At 37.6% G+C, this 15,456-nt stretch overlaps 1 protein-coding gene across 1 annotated transcript in view; it reads left to right on the top strand.

Annotated features, from left to right (window-relative positions):
• The window catches only part of LOC131701513 (nuclear pore membrane glycoprotein 210-like), a 29,513-nt gene extending 17,763 nt beyond the window's left edge, over window positions 1-11,750 (top strand). Inside the window, exons 28-40 of the mRNA XM_058999852.1 lie at window positions 357-515; window positions 1,633-1,724; window positions 2,162-2,336; window positions 2,832-3,007; window positions 4,818-5,038; window positions 5,465-5,601; window positions 6,251-6,377; window positions 6,751-6,897; window positions 7,894-8,144; window positions 8,663-8,879; window positions 9,493-9,615; window positions 9,716-9,790; window positions 10,085-11,750. Of these exons, the coding sequence (XP_058855835.1) occupies window positions 357-515; window positions 1,633-1,724; window positions 2,162-2,336; window positions 2,832-3,007; window positions 4,818-5,038; window positions 5,465-5,601; window positions 6,251-6,377; window positions 6,751-6,897; window positions 7,894-8,144; window positions 8,663-8,879; window positions 9,493-9,615; window positions 9,716-9,790; window positions 10,085-10,191 (2,007 nt within the window). The 3' untranslated portion in view covers window positions 10,192-11,750. The remainder of the gene's footprint in view (window positions 1-356; window positions 516-1,632; window positions 1,725-2,161; window positions 2,337-2,831; window positions 3,008-4,817; window positions 5,039-5,464; window positions 5,602-6,250; window positions 6,378-6,750; window positions 6,898-7,893; window positions 8,145-8,662; window positions 8,880-9,492; window positions 9,616-9,715; window positions 9,791-10,084) is intronic.
• The last annotated feature ends 3,706 nt before the right edge of the window (window positions 11,751-15,456 follow it).

Here is a 15,456-nt window from a genome sequence, read left to right as displayed (position 1 = left end):
TATTTTCATTGTGTGTTGTTGTTGTTGTTGTTGTTGTTGTTGTTGTTGTTGTTGTTTTTAAACTGAAGTTCTCCAATATTGGCAGCCGCTTTAGCCTATAATTGCCTTTCCTTTTTGTAGTAGATTTTGAAATCCATAAGTAAATAAATTAAAACTGCGATCCATTTTAGCATTTCTGTCTTTTAATGTAATTCATCATTAAAACAATCTAACGAGAAGGAACACGGAATGATGCCCAGGTAATGTGAATTAAATGTGTTGCTAAGCCAATAAACATTTTTATTTGTGTGTGTGAAATTTGAGCTTCATTTATAGTTCAAAATCCAGTAAAATGTTTTTTTTTTTTTTTCTTGCAGGCTTCCTTGCAGCTTGCCGCAGAAGACAACTTTGCTATGAATGTGTATGGAAGAGCAAAGGGAAGAACGGGTTTGAGAGTTGTGGTGAGAGCAATAAATTCTGCTGCTGGACATCTGGAAGGCAATGTGAAAGAACTTTCAGATGAACTACAGATCCAGGTACAGCTGCACATTTTAGATTTTAGGTCTGTCTGTGTGTTTTTAGTACTGTACAAAATAAAAGTTAAATCCATTTTAGTTTGCCCTATCCATATGGAATTTGTTGCATATTTTAAATGAATTAAATTAATACATTTATTCTTTGGACTTGCTCGATTTATTATAATTTTAATTAAATTATTTACTGTACAGACATTTTCAGTTCCTTAATATTTGTGTTTTAACCCCATAATAATTGAGTTTAACTTGTTACCAAACAATGCCGTACCTCATTGTTTGTCCATATGCTTGAGTTAACACAAACCTTTTGAGACACATACAATATTCTACAACCTTATTGATTATGCCATAGTAATCATTCTGGGATTAGATATAGCTAAAGATGGAGGTCAGAACTGACCAAATTGGACAGTGGCCACAGTCACCTCCATAAATCTTATTCAGTCTTCTGCACAGCATCTGCTAAAAATAATCATTTTAAATTGCATTTATATAACCAGGGTTATGTTTTTGTGGTCAATTAAATGTACTCTTTCATTTGTGGGGTTGTTTGTCATTTTGGACTGCAAGTAATAGAGCAGGCATGTTATTTAATTTGGTTTTATAAAGCTGATGGAGATGACGGCTAACCACATAAAGCAATAACTCATTTTCGTCTTGTTAATATGCATCAGGAGGTGATGCTTGCTTGGGTTTATTCAATAGAGATTTGAGTTTTGATAGCTGTTGTTAAAAGAATCACAAAACCTATACTATACTGGGATTCCTAGAAAAATACCAGCGTGTAGTGTCATCCAAGTTTATAGTGATCAATGGATTATGGATCGGTGGTTTTAATTGTGATTTAAAATGTCTTTTTGGTGGGTAGCCAAGTTGCTGCCACTCGCAGTGGAAGAGGAGTTGTGCAATCTAGTTCAAATCATTTTTTTGCTGAAATGCCGATCTTGGCTCAGGGACCCCTTAGGGAACACTGCTTTGCCCAAGAGAGGAAAATCGGCTGGGGTCGCTCATTGCACCACAGCAACCCTTACTGGTTATCCTCCAGACAAGACTCATTTGTGTTCTGTATATTTCAGTTCTGAATGCTTTAACTTTTACGTTGCTTCTCTGCTTGTAGGTTTTTGAGAAATTGCATTTGCTCAATCCTGAAGTAGTGGCTGAAGAGATATTAATGTCTCCAAACTCCTTGATGAAACTTCAGACTAACAGGTGAGAGTTATTTATTCGAATTCTCCTATGTAGGTATTCTAAAAATAAAAAAAAATCAATAGAAGACCACTTAACACTTGGCTAACATTCATTGCCAGAGTTGCACATAGCCTGTTCTATGTATAAGGACTAAGCACAAACATCACCTTCAAGAAAGAATAAAAAGCGTGCAGTTTATATTCTAATACAAGACGTCTTTTCAAAACACTTTGTCTATTTCTTTTTTAGGATAGTTGTATGAATCCCTACCGCCACCACCTCTAGCCTATTGTGAAACGTTTGCTACTGAACATACAGAAGTATTTAATGGAAAAGCTTTTGATGCGCTCGTTGCTCTGTATTTGCTTTAGTGATTGCCTCCTAATTGACTCTTGAACTAAAAGTATGTCTATTAAATGGAAGCAGCAGTTCCTAATTGTTTTCTGGCTCATTTGCAGGGATGGAGTTGGTTCTCTCAGTTATCGAGTGCTGGACTGCCCTGACAAGGCAGCTTTAATTCAGGTGGACAAGACGGGTCTGCTCACTTCTGGTTCTCTCACGGGCAAGTCAACCCTGGAAGTTAATTGCCAAGAGCCATTCGGAGTTAACCAAACCATTGTTGTTGCTGTTAAGGTATCTCTCTTCCTTTCTAGAGGGTTATTAGATTTTATTGCAATATTTATTTACATCACTTCATATACATTTGATGTTCTAAAGTTGGTTATCTATTATAGAAAAGCAAGAGACACCACAACCTTGTCTCTCTGAGAGTGGATATGATGACTGAAATCAATACAAAATATCTGCCATTTTCTGGGTTACTTTAGAGATAGTGACACAAAATCTCTAGATGTTGACACAAAATCCCTAGATGTTATCATTGCTATTTAGATCTTTTGAAGCAAGCATATCTCTAATTGCTTATAAACCTTGGTACTCTAAAGGTATGTGAACCATACCAAAATGTTGGGCAGCTTATTCTTTTGCGCAACATGCTTCTTTAATGTATGATAATTGCATGTTATTTTGCAAGAACATTGAGCATGTCTTTATTCAGTATAGTTTCATTTAATTAGTAACAATCAAACGTGTATTGATGTTGAGCTGAAGTGTCTCCTCTTTTCCCAGGTCTTCCCAGTCTCTTACCTGAGGATCAGCACCAGTCCTGCCCTGTACACGTCTAACAAAGAGACGCAGACAGCTGTTCCGTTAGGAGCAACACTCACCTTCACCGTTCACTTCCATGACAATACGGGGGATATCTTTCATGCTCATAATTCAGTGCTCACCTTTGCAACCAACAGGTGAATTATAGCAGACTTTGGTTCCTCAGTGAACTCCTTTGGGATCACGTCGTAGAGCCAGAGGGAATCTGAGCCTACCAGTGCTCAGATAAGCATCTGCTGTAGGGCTGATTGTGTGCGGTCCAAGATCATTTCACTTTTCTTTTTTCCTGCTACAGAACACACTTACGAATGTCTCTGACTTAGTAAAGGCCATTACCCATCTGCTCTCCCCACTATCGCTGCCAACAGCCAGCTGGGATCTGGAATATATCTACATGGCATTGCTGGGACAGGTTCTTGTGTTCAGATGCTGTTGAAATTGAAGAATGACTGAGGATGAGACCGCTGCTATTTTTAGATCCAGTAATTATTATAGCCCCAAATCGGAAGACTGGGGAAACTTCACAAATTAACCATGGATTGAAATAAGCAACAGTACATATTAAATCTATTAGAATAAAACGCAGAAGAAAGCAAGAAAGCGTTTGGCCAGTTTAGGAAATTGTGGTGCAGAATAAAAGTTATTTTTTTCAAACTAGCAGTGAGAAACCTAAAAATAAAATATGAACAAGAGAAGAATAAATTGAAATGTTAAGTTTTCAGCAGTTAGACGAAACAAGTCCAGGGGGCATTGGGGGGGTTGCTGTTGCTGCTTGTGCTCGCTCCATTGAGCTGCTTAATGTTTTTGAACAGAGACAGGACTCCGATAAATTAGTAAGCTACGTGTTTAGCTGGTAGCTACATAAGTCCATCAGGTTCATGTTGTAATTTGAAAGACTTCTTTACTCAAGAGTTCAAGCAGCAAGCCACTTTCCATCTACATGAGTTAAATTAAATGAATGAAACAAAGCAGCATTACTGCCTTTCTGACCAGGGTGCTAACTGGGAAGCCTTTGATTCAGACACAAACGAAATGGATGCTGTTTATAAGCAGCCGGTAGGTTTCCTGAAGGATATGTACAAAGTGGGTAGAAATGGGATAAAAAAAAAAAAATTGAGGGGGACAAGTTTTTATACAGGCAGTGTGTGTTACTTGTTTGCATTCACTTTAAAAGAATACCCTCATGCAAAGTTAGAATTTGGCATGCATGTAAGATGGATTTGTTAGACACATGGGGATAATATACAGCTGTTATGAGGAATCTGATTCTGTAGTGTATACATGCTGTTGCAAGTAAAATTCAATCGACCGTGTCATCTCATTAAAATTGAAAAACTTTTTACAGGTTGATGGCAACTAAACATTAATCAAAAATCCACAATCCCTGATTCCAAAAGGCAGGATAATCCTGAAGATAACAACATATACTTGCAATTGTCTTTTATATTAAGGACAACTGAGCAAGGGAAGACTTAAGTGGTTTTCTGCTGATGACTCTAAAACACATTGGGCAATCTGTTTAGGGTCCTACATGGAATTAAATGTGCTTAGAATTGTGGTTCTTGTTTAACAGTTTGTGGGAATCATTTATCACGTCTGTTGGTTATTACTTTATACGGGAAGTTGCTACAGATGGTTTGTCGTTAGACTAGATTTGATTTCAAGCAGCTCCTGCTGCTGTTTGTTTGTTTTATTTAGTACCAGCTATATCAGTGCCATTGCAATGAAGGTGCCGCATTGTTTCCACTGGGTTGTCCTAATTTACAAACCATCCTTATATATGTTTGATTTGGAATATAGTACATGCATTGTTTTTTTGGGTTGTTTTTTTTGGTCATTATTATTAATAAACTCTGATTTGTTTGTATAAAGTAGATGTAAGTGGCTAGCACTCAGACGTTTCTGTTTTAACTGCAAAGTGTTCCTGTCCTGTTCTGTTCTCTCCAGGGACGACCTGGTTCTTGTTGGGAAGGGGTTGACTAACAGCACCTTTGTGGTTCGGACGGTGAATGTGGGGCTCTCTCTGCTGGGGGTGTGGGACAGTGAGCACACTGGAATAGCAGACTACGTGGCCCTTCCTGTACAGCACGCCATCTTCCCTGACTTGGCTGAAGACCTGGTAGTTGGTGATGTCATCTGTTTCCGCACTACGCTGGTGAATCAAGAAGGTGAGTAATGGCGCCTGATCTATTGCGCAGTGCAGTGTAGTTTGGAATAGTGCGACCTTACCCAAGTGTATGCAGGGATAGAATGAATGCATATTGTACATTACAAAATTACTTTTGGCATTTGTAATGGGAATCTTTCAACACTTTGTAAATAAATCTGGAGGACAGATTACAGAAAAAAAAAAATATCTGGCTAAATTCCAATGGAGGTAAAAATAAAATTCCCCATTCCCGTGTGGTCTAATTTAATATAAATCCTTACTTTTACAAAGTCATTTAACAGGAACAGGCTATTGCCAAAACCAAGAGTTGCATATTACTAGAAATGCATATTTGTTAGAGAATTACAGGGCGGATTATTGGTTTTTTTTTTTACATATGATGATGTAGATGAAGGATATATTTATGAGAGCTTACTTTTTGCAGGCCTTTCAGGAACATGGAGTTCTTCCTCTGGAAGTGTCCTTCAAGTTGACCCGAAGACAGGTGCAGCGGTAGCTAGAGAAGCAGGGGCGGCAACCGTCTATTATGAAATCCCTGGCCTACTGAAAACATACAGAGAGGTAATTTCCTACATTCAGTACTGCTTCATTAATATGGGGTACATCACTTTTATCTCTGCAGTTTTCATGTTCATTGACAGCATTCTTTTTACAAAAACTTGAAAGCTTCAGCAGGCAGTTTGAAACATGGAAAATCTGTTCTGCTAGTGGTACCTGGCATTTCTGACAGTCAAATATCTTGCAAGTACCATATGTGAGTACAGGGTTCAAAGATTCTCCTGTTAATCTTCACGCTAATTGTGAAGTTAAAGGATTTAAGTAATGTTAACCCTGTCTAAACCAGATATTAAAAACACATTGGCATGCACCTTTGATAGCACGTCAACTGGGCTTGAATGCTGCATGTTTGGTCTTTTAAATGAGCTTTTATCCACAGTGAACCTAAGGGATTGCATTTGTGGTTAGCACTGAACTGAATTATATACATCAGTGGAGCAGTATAAAGAACTGTGAAAGAGAGTGCATTCTGTTACTTTAAATTCAAAAAGCTTTTTCCATGAGACTTACGTAGAGTTTATCTGCAAGTTTAAAAATGTTACACACACTCAAAGACTGTATTAATAATTTAGGATGGCTTGTGGCTTACCAAAGTGCTAGGCTCCCTGTGTCTGCCTCTAATGTTGGAGCATTGCTGCATTGAGTTTCTTAGGTGCTGATCGTTGGTGCTGAAACAACAACAATTAAGACACACATGTCTGGAGCAATGAACAATGCAGGAGGGGATGCTGCTTCTAGAGTATTGGTCACTACTCGTGAAAAAGGCAGCAATTTAATAGGTATGGTATTCCACGAACAATACATATCAACTGTTCGGCTAGATTAGTGGTAGATCCATGTTTTGCGTTTTGAAATAAGCGTTTTACTTCAGTAAGAGATTGCATAATACAGAGATCGGTTTTACATATGTAAAACAGTGTGCGTTTCTCTGTATAAATACAACTGTAGTTTAGCAGCTGTTGTAAACTGGTGGACAGTACAGTAACAGTTACCTTTAGAAGTCAAAGTTTCTCCTTCCAGGTTTTCTATGTAAGAAATCTGTGTCAAAAATATAGTAGTTTGAGAGTTCATGGTAAAGAAACGCAGTGCAGTGCATTGTTTTCTGGTAGCTGTTGTGCTGTTTCAATGCAAGTGCTTGTTCTTTCCTTTTAGGACCATGTTCCTCGGCTCAGGGTGAAGCTGTCCGCGAGTTGCACCCAGAGTCTATCATCAGCTGCCAGCTTCAATTCAGCAATTCTGCGATTGACTTCCCTGCACATGATGTATTTGTTGCACAATCTGGATTTGATGAAAACACAGGTAGGCATGAAAACAAACCTGCATTGTTAATGATGTAATAACGGATTGTTACCATAATAATCATATTTACCATCAGTAGGACAGGACCTGGGATGCTTGGCTTGATGGAAAATACAAAGGTAGAAAGCTGCAGAAATTCTGTTGAATTTGTGCAAAATGTGCCATTTCAAGGTTCGCTTTCACTCTTCAAAATTCTCATGAAGTCCTCCTTGTGTATCAGTGCCTTGATATTCAGCTATAGAGAAGTGCTAATAGTGTTTGAAGATATCGGGTTCTTTACTTATTATGTTTATTCTGCCATGATGCTTCTCTATGGAGGCCTAACCACTGAAGTATAAACCCATTTTGAATCTGATCACTGCAGCTGCACATGGGGTCTACCAGTAGGGAAATGTCAGATTGATTTAGAAGCGCTGCAGGCACTTTCATGCACTGAAATACATCTATTTTTTTTTTTTTTTGTCTTGGTGCTATGCTATGAAAAAAAAAAGGTTGTATGGAACATGAATAGTATGTCATTTTTGATTAAATTAATCAACCCTCTAAAGCCAGAGAGCATGTTTTAAATAACCTATTCCTACCCTGATGGTGGGATGTGATTTGTAATGAACAGAAAACATCTATATACTGATGATAGTGTTAGTTTATACAAAAAGGGTTTTATTCAAAGTTGAACAGGTGCATTCGTTTGCATAGCTAACCCTGTAATGCACATTTCTGTGTCACCTACAATATGATACCATGCTTAGCCACCCCTCTTATTATAATTTTTTTTAAATCCAGCCTCACAAGCTATAATTTTACATGAAGTGCATTGTGTTGCCAGACAGGGGGACAAAAAAAGTGTTTTGTACAATAAACTGAATCTAGTTACATAAAGTAGCTTTTCTCATTTTAAAAATGCTTGAGTATTACAGGGTTAAAGGAAAAGAAAAATGGCAATGTCGGTGGTGTTCTAAAATTCCTTATTTGTTTTAATACTGTGCGTCTCCCCAGGTTTCTATACATGCTCCATCCACATGCAGAGTCTGAGTGACCAGCATCTGAAAGCCCTGAGCATGTCCAGACCAGGCCTGATAGTTAAAGCTGTGGTGCAAGGAAGCCACTTCTCTGGAGAGCAGATCAGCGCCCAGGTGCCCTTCAACCCTGGATTCTACGCTGACCAAACAGATATCCTTTTGAGCAACCAGAACACTGCCACTGACGTTACATTATATGGAGCTTCTGAGATCCTCAGCAATTTGGAGGTGAGAAAATTTGGTGTGTGTCCATCTGTCTGTACTGTGTGTGTCAATTACATTTTGACATGTCTCAAGAGAAATGCTTATTCATTTGAAATGTAAGCTGGTTTGGTTTGACATTCTTTAGCACATTTTAAGAGTATCTCAATCTGTGGGGTTATAAGGAGGCAGCTGTATGCCAAGTTAATTTTTTTTTTTACATGTGCTTATAGTGTATTACAGTCATGGTGATTTTGGTTTTCATCTTTTTCACGATACTGATCGCTTTAATTGTGTTTACATGGCAGGAGATATACATCACTGAAAGTTTGTTTAATATTTATAACGCAAAGCTACTAGCATTAACTTTCAAAATATTATAATAAACAATGTGTGACTAATATGGGGTATGTACACAGGTAATAGAAAAGTGCTGTTTTGTGTTTTAGTGTTTCAATTAAAGGATCTGTTTCTACATCCTGATATTTTGAACCAAAACTCTTTATTATTATCATTGTTTTAATTCATCTTTTTGTCTTGTCCAGGTGAAATCTGAATCCTCTCTTGTCATTGTCCAAGAGAAGGAATCTTCCTCTGGTCCGCCCAGCTTTGTGAAGTACACTGTCAGCATCACCGATTCAAGGCTTGTGTCTCAGGGAGCTGTATCGACAAGGCTGACCATATCCAGCCCACTGACAGAACAATCCATCATCATTCCTGTGACAGTGATACATGTAGCTGATAGGAGCACTGCAATGCAAGGTAGCTTTTTAGTTCAAGTCAAAGGAAAGTAGGATGTCAGTTTAATTGGAGAACAAAGCCATTAGAAAAGCATTTAGAACGATCCTTTTGTGGTAAATCTGACGTTTTTGTCTTATGAAAAATAGATGTGTTGATGATTGAGAGATATCTGAAAAGCAGAATGGCCAACCAATCCGAATGCGCATGGCATCTTGTTGTGTTTCATCTAAGCCACCAAACCTCAAAGGAGGTGTTTGTCTACAATTCCACAGGTTGTATTTAGTGGACTGGAATAACCAAGTGCATCCAGTACCCAAAAATCAGACATAAGGTACAGAAATCGTTTGCATTGCCATTGCAGTGTTTGATAGATGGGCTTTAAAAAAAAAAAAAAAAAAAAAAAGAAACTGCCCTTTTAAGTGCTTTATCAAATGGGGCTGCTACTACATATTCTGCTGACAGGTGGCACTGCATGCTGTGCAACAAAACAGATATTAGAATGTGCAATTACAAATGTCAGCTATTCATGAAGTTCTAGCCCAAATTAGAACAGCTAATCCTAATGTAAAAGGGAATGTGATTTTAGCCTTATTTGGTGTAATTAGCAATTTCCTCTACTTGGGCCACTTTCCAGCTGGTTCCTCAGTGGCAGGCTCTTGGGAGGGAGCAGGGATCTTTCAGCACTTCATTGACTCCTATCAGGTGATGTTCTTCACACTCTTTGCACTGCTTGCTGGGACTGCTATAATTATCATTGGTAAGTAATCATTTCTTTAACAAAGTTGTCCATTTTGAACTGGTATTTAAAAAGAAAACAAATAGGATTTCAATTTAAATTGCATTAATTTCTTCCCTAGCCTGCCATGCATTCTTCTCACCAAGGGAGCAAGTTTATCATCCAGCATTTATACAGAAAACACCTACTCAACCAGGTATAGTATACACAATTCCAGAGTTGGTAAACAGGGTGTGTACTCAAGTGCAATAATACCATCTTGTAAAAACTCAACTCATTCCTCGGTTGATCAGTGTTCATAAAGTATTCGGAACAGGATCTAGAACTTGTAGTAGTTTATACACATCTGTATCAATATAAGCTGTTTTTGTTTAGAGTAAAATAAACGTTTAGTTCTGTTATTTAAGTATGCTCAATATAAAATAAATTGTTAAGTGTTTTTTGTTTTTCAAATTAATTTGTATTGTATTTTTTTTTCTTGTGTATTTAGGTTATGCTTCTCCCATCTTAAGCCCATTCAGTGACAGAAGCCAACCTACTAACCTGAGAAGCAGCCCACAGCTTCGCCTGTTTAGTACCGACTATGAGTCGCGCTAATCTTTTAAACCCTGGAATGATGAATGTATATGTAAGGATACTTGACCCAAGAGAAGAACAGTGCCTTTTAAGAATAATCAAACTTCAAAATTTCTTTTGCATGGTTCTTTTAGTTGTTAAATTGCTTTTTTTATTACTTTTTTTTTTTGGATTGCCTTTCTTTTATTCCTTTAAGAGTAATTGCATTAGAAGTTGTATTTATGAAGCAGGTTTCTATACCATGCTAACCAGTGAAGTGCTTTGCTTTTAGTCCTGTACTTTGCATAGAAGATACAGTATAACTTGTTGCTGGCATTTGTTCAAAGCTGTGGTAAAACTTAACAATGTGAACATGAACGTTTGTGAATATTGAAACTCAGGTACTTGTTGCACTGAACAACACAGTTGAATACAAGCTTTTAAATCTAACTGTACAAGGTAGAAAACATAGTGAAACAAACTGTAAATCATGGCATTTTCTATCTTGCTCTTCAGTGAATAAAAGTAGCATTTCGTAGGGGTGTGTGTGTGTAGGGAACACATTATCCGTCCTTTTAAGATTCCTCATATTTACTGTAAGTGTTATTATGCCTCATTCTGTTCACACAGATGCAGGGGTTCAAACATAAACACGCTGTTGTGCACATGGTATGCATCTCACATGATTGATATGTGTTCTGTATTCCATAAAAGCTGCATCAATCTCCCTGTTGAACTTTGTCACAATGAACAAAAAAACATTTTGACAAAAAGGCTGATTTTAGGAGCATTTACTCAAAAGTGAAGATTAATTCCTTGATGGGGTACAATTTGAGGGGGCAGTGGGGAATGGTTTTGTAGTATTGTGAAAGAGGTGTTTCTGTATTCTGTTCTTCAACCCCTGTATTAAGATGTGAATCACAGAGACAGACGGTCTGTATGTAACTATTGGCACATTTAAAATCCAAGTAGTATTTTTATTTGGTTTTAAGAGTGTGTTCTTTTTATCCGCCAGCAGAGAGAATTGCAGCATCTTGTGGAATGTGCTGAATGCATTTGTGCCGCATTCCTGAACCTTTTCCTGCAGCTTTATGTTCTGTGGAAGCTTGTTAAATGTGAATGATACAGTATAACTGAGCAAAGTTTAAGTGGCATTCCTTTTTTTGAATTTCTAAATTATAAAATGACCAGAACTAAAATGTCTGGTGAGGCTCACCTTAACGAAACTACTTCTTGACTTTCAGAAGAGCCTTTGCCATCTTTGAAAAGGCTTGTTCACAGTAAAATAAATGAAAAGAAAAACTCAGCCCTTGTTTTTGTATTCAGGGCCCAATAGTAGAATGTTCACGAAACCTGCCAAAACTTGTGTGATGTGGTGTGTTTTTTTTTTTTAATGTTTTACCATCCTTGCATGCAGAAAAATGACTTGCAAGAAGCTATACTTTTTGCCTTTTTTGCACAAATGACAATTTTTGGATTTTGAAGACATGCCTTAATCCTAATTAAAACTGACAAAAAGAACTTGTAGATACTTATAAGTGCTTTTGGACTGTCAGGTTTTTGTATGTCTTACTTCATTAAAATCCTTTTGTAAAAAAGTATTTCTGGATTTTGTGTTTTTGTTACATTTGTCAACGAATGTACTCTTCTTCTGCTTTTTTTTTAAAGGAGTTATTAAAAAGGATGTTAAATTGGCAAGGAGAGCCCATTTCCCATTGTCTTTCCGAAGCTAAACACGTCAAAATGAGCACATGCTGAATTACCCTAATCCAATTGAGCAACGTACAATGCATGTGCTTAATCACAGTAAACATGTTTGTTTGTTTGCTGTAGCTTATGCAATCACATTCTGCTAAAGAGTCTGCTATTATAAATGTTTTGGCTACATTAATACGTGATTTTAATGTCTGCAAATGGGACACTGATGAAGGAAGAGGTGTGAGTGCTCCCTGTACATAATAATAAAAACAAGGCACATTTATCTCTGGCCAAGAGATGAATCTGTACTTGGTTTGTTATTAAGGACCACTAATGTGAATTCAAATAGCCTTAATAGAGTACCTAAATACAATTGCACAATTAGCAGCTGTTTAGTAGACAATTTTAATGGATATTGCAAAATTAGTTTAGGTTAGATGATGCTTTAACACTTGTAGAAATGTAACTGGTTAACTGATTTTACATTAATTGCACCTGATTGCTTTTACCAAATTAATTGTGATGACATTCAAATTCACTTGGAACTGCAATAACACACAAATTAAGATGAATGAGTCTGCCTAGTTAATCAGAAATTAAACGTGGTTCTGAAAGTCAGCTAGAAAGCCCTCCAGACCCAACACACATTTGAACCAAAAACATATGCAGTAATTGTGAGTTAATTTACTGTTCATAAAAACAGAATACAAAAAAAATATATATTTCATATGCTTCACAGGTTTTACAAGCACTTTGGTTGACAAGATCATTGGAAAGAAGAATAATTAGGTGACTCGTAGACAGTTATTTTTTGATGCTTACAATCACTCTTCAGTTCAACTTAATGAGGTAAGATGAACTAATTTATCAAGTCACAGATCCTGATTACCACTAACCTTGGTAGTCGAAGGTTAGGGTTAAAACAGCCTGTGAAACTAGTTTGTATTCACACAATACCTGCTTTTGACCTTAAAATGACGCTGTCCTGTCGGCTGGATTGAGATCTCTTAATAGGCCAAAGCTATGCAAGACACCTTTTGTGACTGACAAACATCTGTGATGACCTATTAAAAAAAAAAAAAAAACAGTAATATATTGCAGACAGAACTGTATTTGGCAAGGTATTCTGGTAAGAGTGCCGTCTAGCCTTGGCATGTCCGGGAGACCAGTTTCTTTAGTTTTGTTGATGTTTTAATGAGTTTGTATTCAGCAGTGGTGCAAATTCAGCTTTCATGTAATATTCTCAAGCAAGACCTTTGCTGCACAGGCAGAAAGTGTTTTGAAACAGCAGTGGGTTGCGCACATTTCTGACCTTAAATGATGCTTATGAACAAGACAAGAAACTCTATGTGAACACAGGAAGGGAATAAACTGGTGTACAAATGTTATGCTTTAGAGGAAAGTGTTTGGTAGAGCCACAAAATAAGAAATAGGTGTTAATATTATTATTATTTTATTATTTATTTCTTAGCAGACGCTTTTAGCCAGGGCGACTTACAGTAGTAAACAAAAATACATTTCAAGAATGAAATGCATGTTTTGTAACACTTTTTTTCAATACAATGTTTAATTTGTGAACTGCAGAAGTATGTTTCTGGCCAGGTAGTAGGTATAGCTTCTGTCTAACTACTGAGTGACATCTTTGAATGAACTCAATGACAAAACATAATCTTAACTGAAGAATGGTTTCATTGGCAACAGCCATGCCAAGCAACAACTACAGTTCTGCAAGTGAAAATGACTAAAAAATAAACATTCTAAAGAACCAGTAATTTAGTGCTCTCTTAATGGAAATACTGTGCATAGTGTCAGTGCTGACTAGAGAACAAAGCAGGGCCTAATGGTGCATTCATCAGGCTGAAAACCTATTAGCTTAATGAAGGCTACAGAACAGCAAACAAATGGCAGATTTCATTTGCACAGAGATGAAGCTCACATGGGGAGTGGTGGCAATGGAATAACCAACTGGTTGACAAGATCGACATCACATACAGTATTAAAGGTTTTTCAAACTGCTGATGGATGATTAGGCAAACACAGATTATGATTCCGGTTATGAAAATAGAGATAATAACATCTGCACTTCCTGTATTTTAATCAGCATAGTGCGCATGACAAAATAAGCCCCTTTCCTCAACATATGTGCAGTGGCAAAGTGATCCATGATGTGTGTTTCCAATGGCTTTTGCTTAAGGAATTCAAAGAGTAAAAGAAAATGGGTCACTCGGGGGCATTTGGTGAGGCCATCAAGATGAATGAGCTGTTGATTAGAACACAGTCAACGAAGAGATTAACAGAGCCGTGGAAAAGTGCAAAACTGCTGCTGGAAGCTTAATGAAGAGCATACACTGTTGTTGGGACTGGTTGTTTTCTGTGTTGTAGTTTTTAAACAAGACACACCTGCACCCTATTGATTCCACGTGTCCACGATGTTCTGTTTGTTGCCTCCACTTGGCGCTCTCTATTATTTATATACATTTTGAGCTCAACGCTTGGACAGCTGTATGGCTGTTATACACTGACTGGCTGCTTCAGAGACAGGGATGATTTATAGTTGGCAGAAGCGGAACTATATATTTTCCATGGTCTCTGGAATTGCAACCAGCCCACTCCTGACAGTGTGCACACTCCTGGCAAGCATTAGCTGTTAGTGCGTTTGTGCTGACGACTAAATAAAATGAATAGCTTGAACATTGTTACCAATGATATTGGTGTTCTGCGGTTTCCTTGCGAGGCAGAGTAATTGATCAGCAGCCTAATTATGAAACATTTCTTTTGGGTTGTCTCATTTATATGACTGGAGGGCCTGCCCAGTGCATTAGCAAAATTTTAAAAAGAAATACAGCAACAGAGCTGTTGAGAGGTTTAAGGTGGGTGGATTTATAGCATTTCTTGCAAATTTTTGTACATACAGTGTATTTATGCTTCAGAAAATGGATAGGGGCTGCTTTTTACAGTAAGCAAATACATACACTGTAAGCTTGTTGTTTTCAGACCACATTCCTGCATTGATTCTACTGGCGTCATGCATCTGGGATGCTCAATAACTACTGTTTTTGATCCTCAGCAATGGACTGAGCTGGAGGAGTTGTACGTGATCCTATTCAGTATGCACAGCCACCATCTCTCCACCAGCCTAATACAAGTTCAGCAGCACAGTTCAGTTCTCTTGTCACTATCCAAACATGCCAGCCTCCTGCATCAATTTTCTAACTCAACCATCCCTCAAAGCAGTTGGATGTTCCAGCATTTCACTCTGTGCCAATCCCTCCTCTTTCAGACATTTGTAACAGAGGCCGCCTCCTCCCCTCTTGCATTATAAGTCTTACCCAGCATGATACAATTTATAGAGTATGTCATTTCCTGCATATTTCAAAGCAGAATGCACAGCAGATCTTGCAGTGATTTTAAATGATGATGCATTATAATGGTGTAATCTGAATGGCATCAGTGCATCAATATGAAAGAAGCTTGAAGATAAAGGAAGCCAGCCTTCAATTGAGTGGCTCAGCCATTAATAATCTCTATCCTCATCATTGAGCTCTTTTATTCAGTTGCTATATATACTGTATATTATTTGGTTGTGTGTGATTCTGTATAGCACACCAA

The sequence above is a fragment of the Acipenser ruthenus genome, chromosome 25 (genome assembly GCF_902713425.1).
Source record: "Acipenser ruthenus chromosome 25, fAciRut3.2 maternal haplotype, whole genome shotgun sequence".
NCBI lineage: Eukaryota > Metazoa > Chordata > Actinopteri > Acipenseriformes > Acipenseridae > Acipenser > Acipenser ruthenus.
This window is presented reverse-complemented; position numbering and strand designations above follow the sequence as displayed.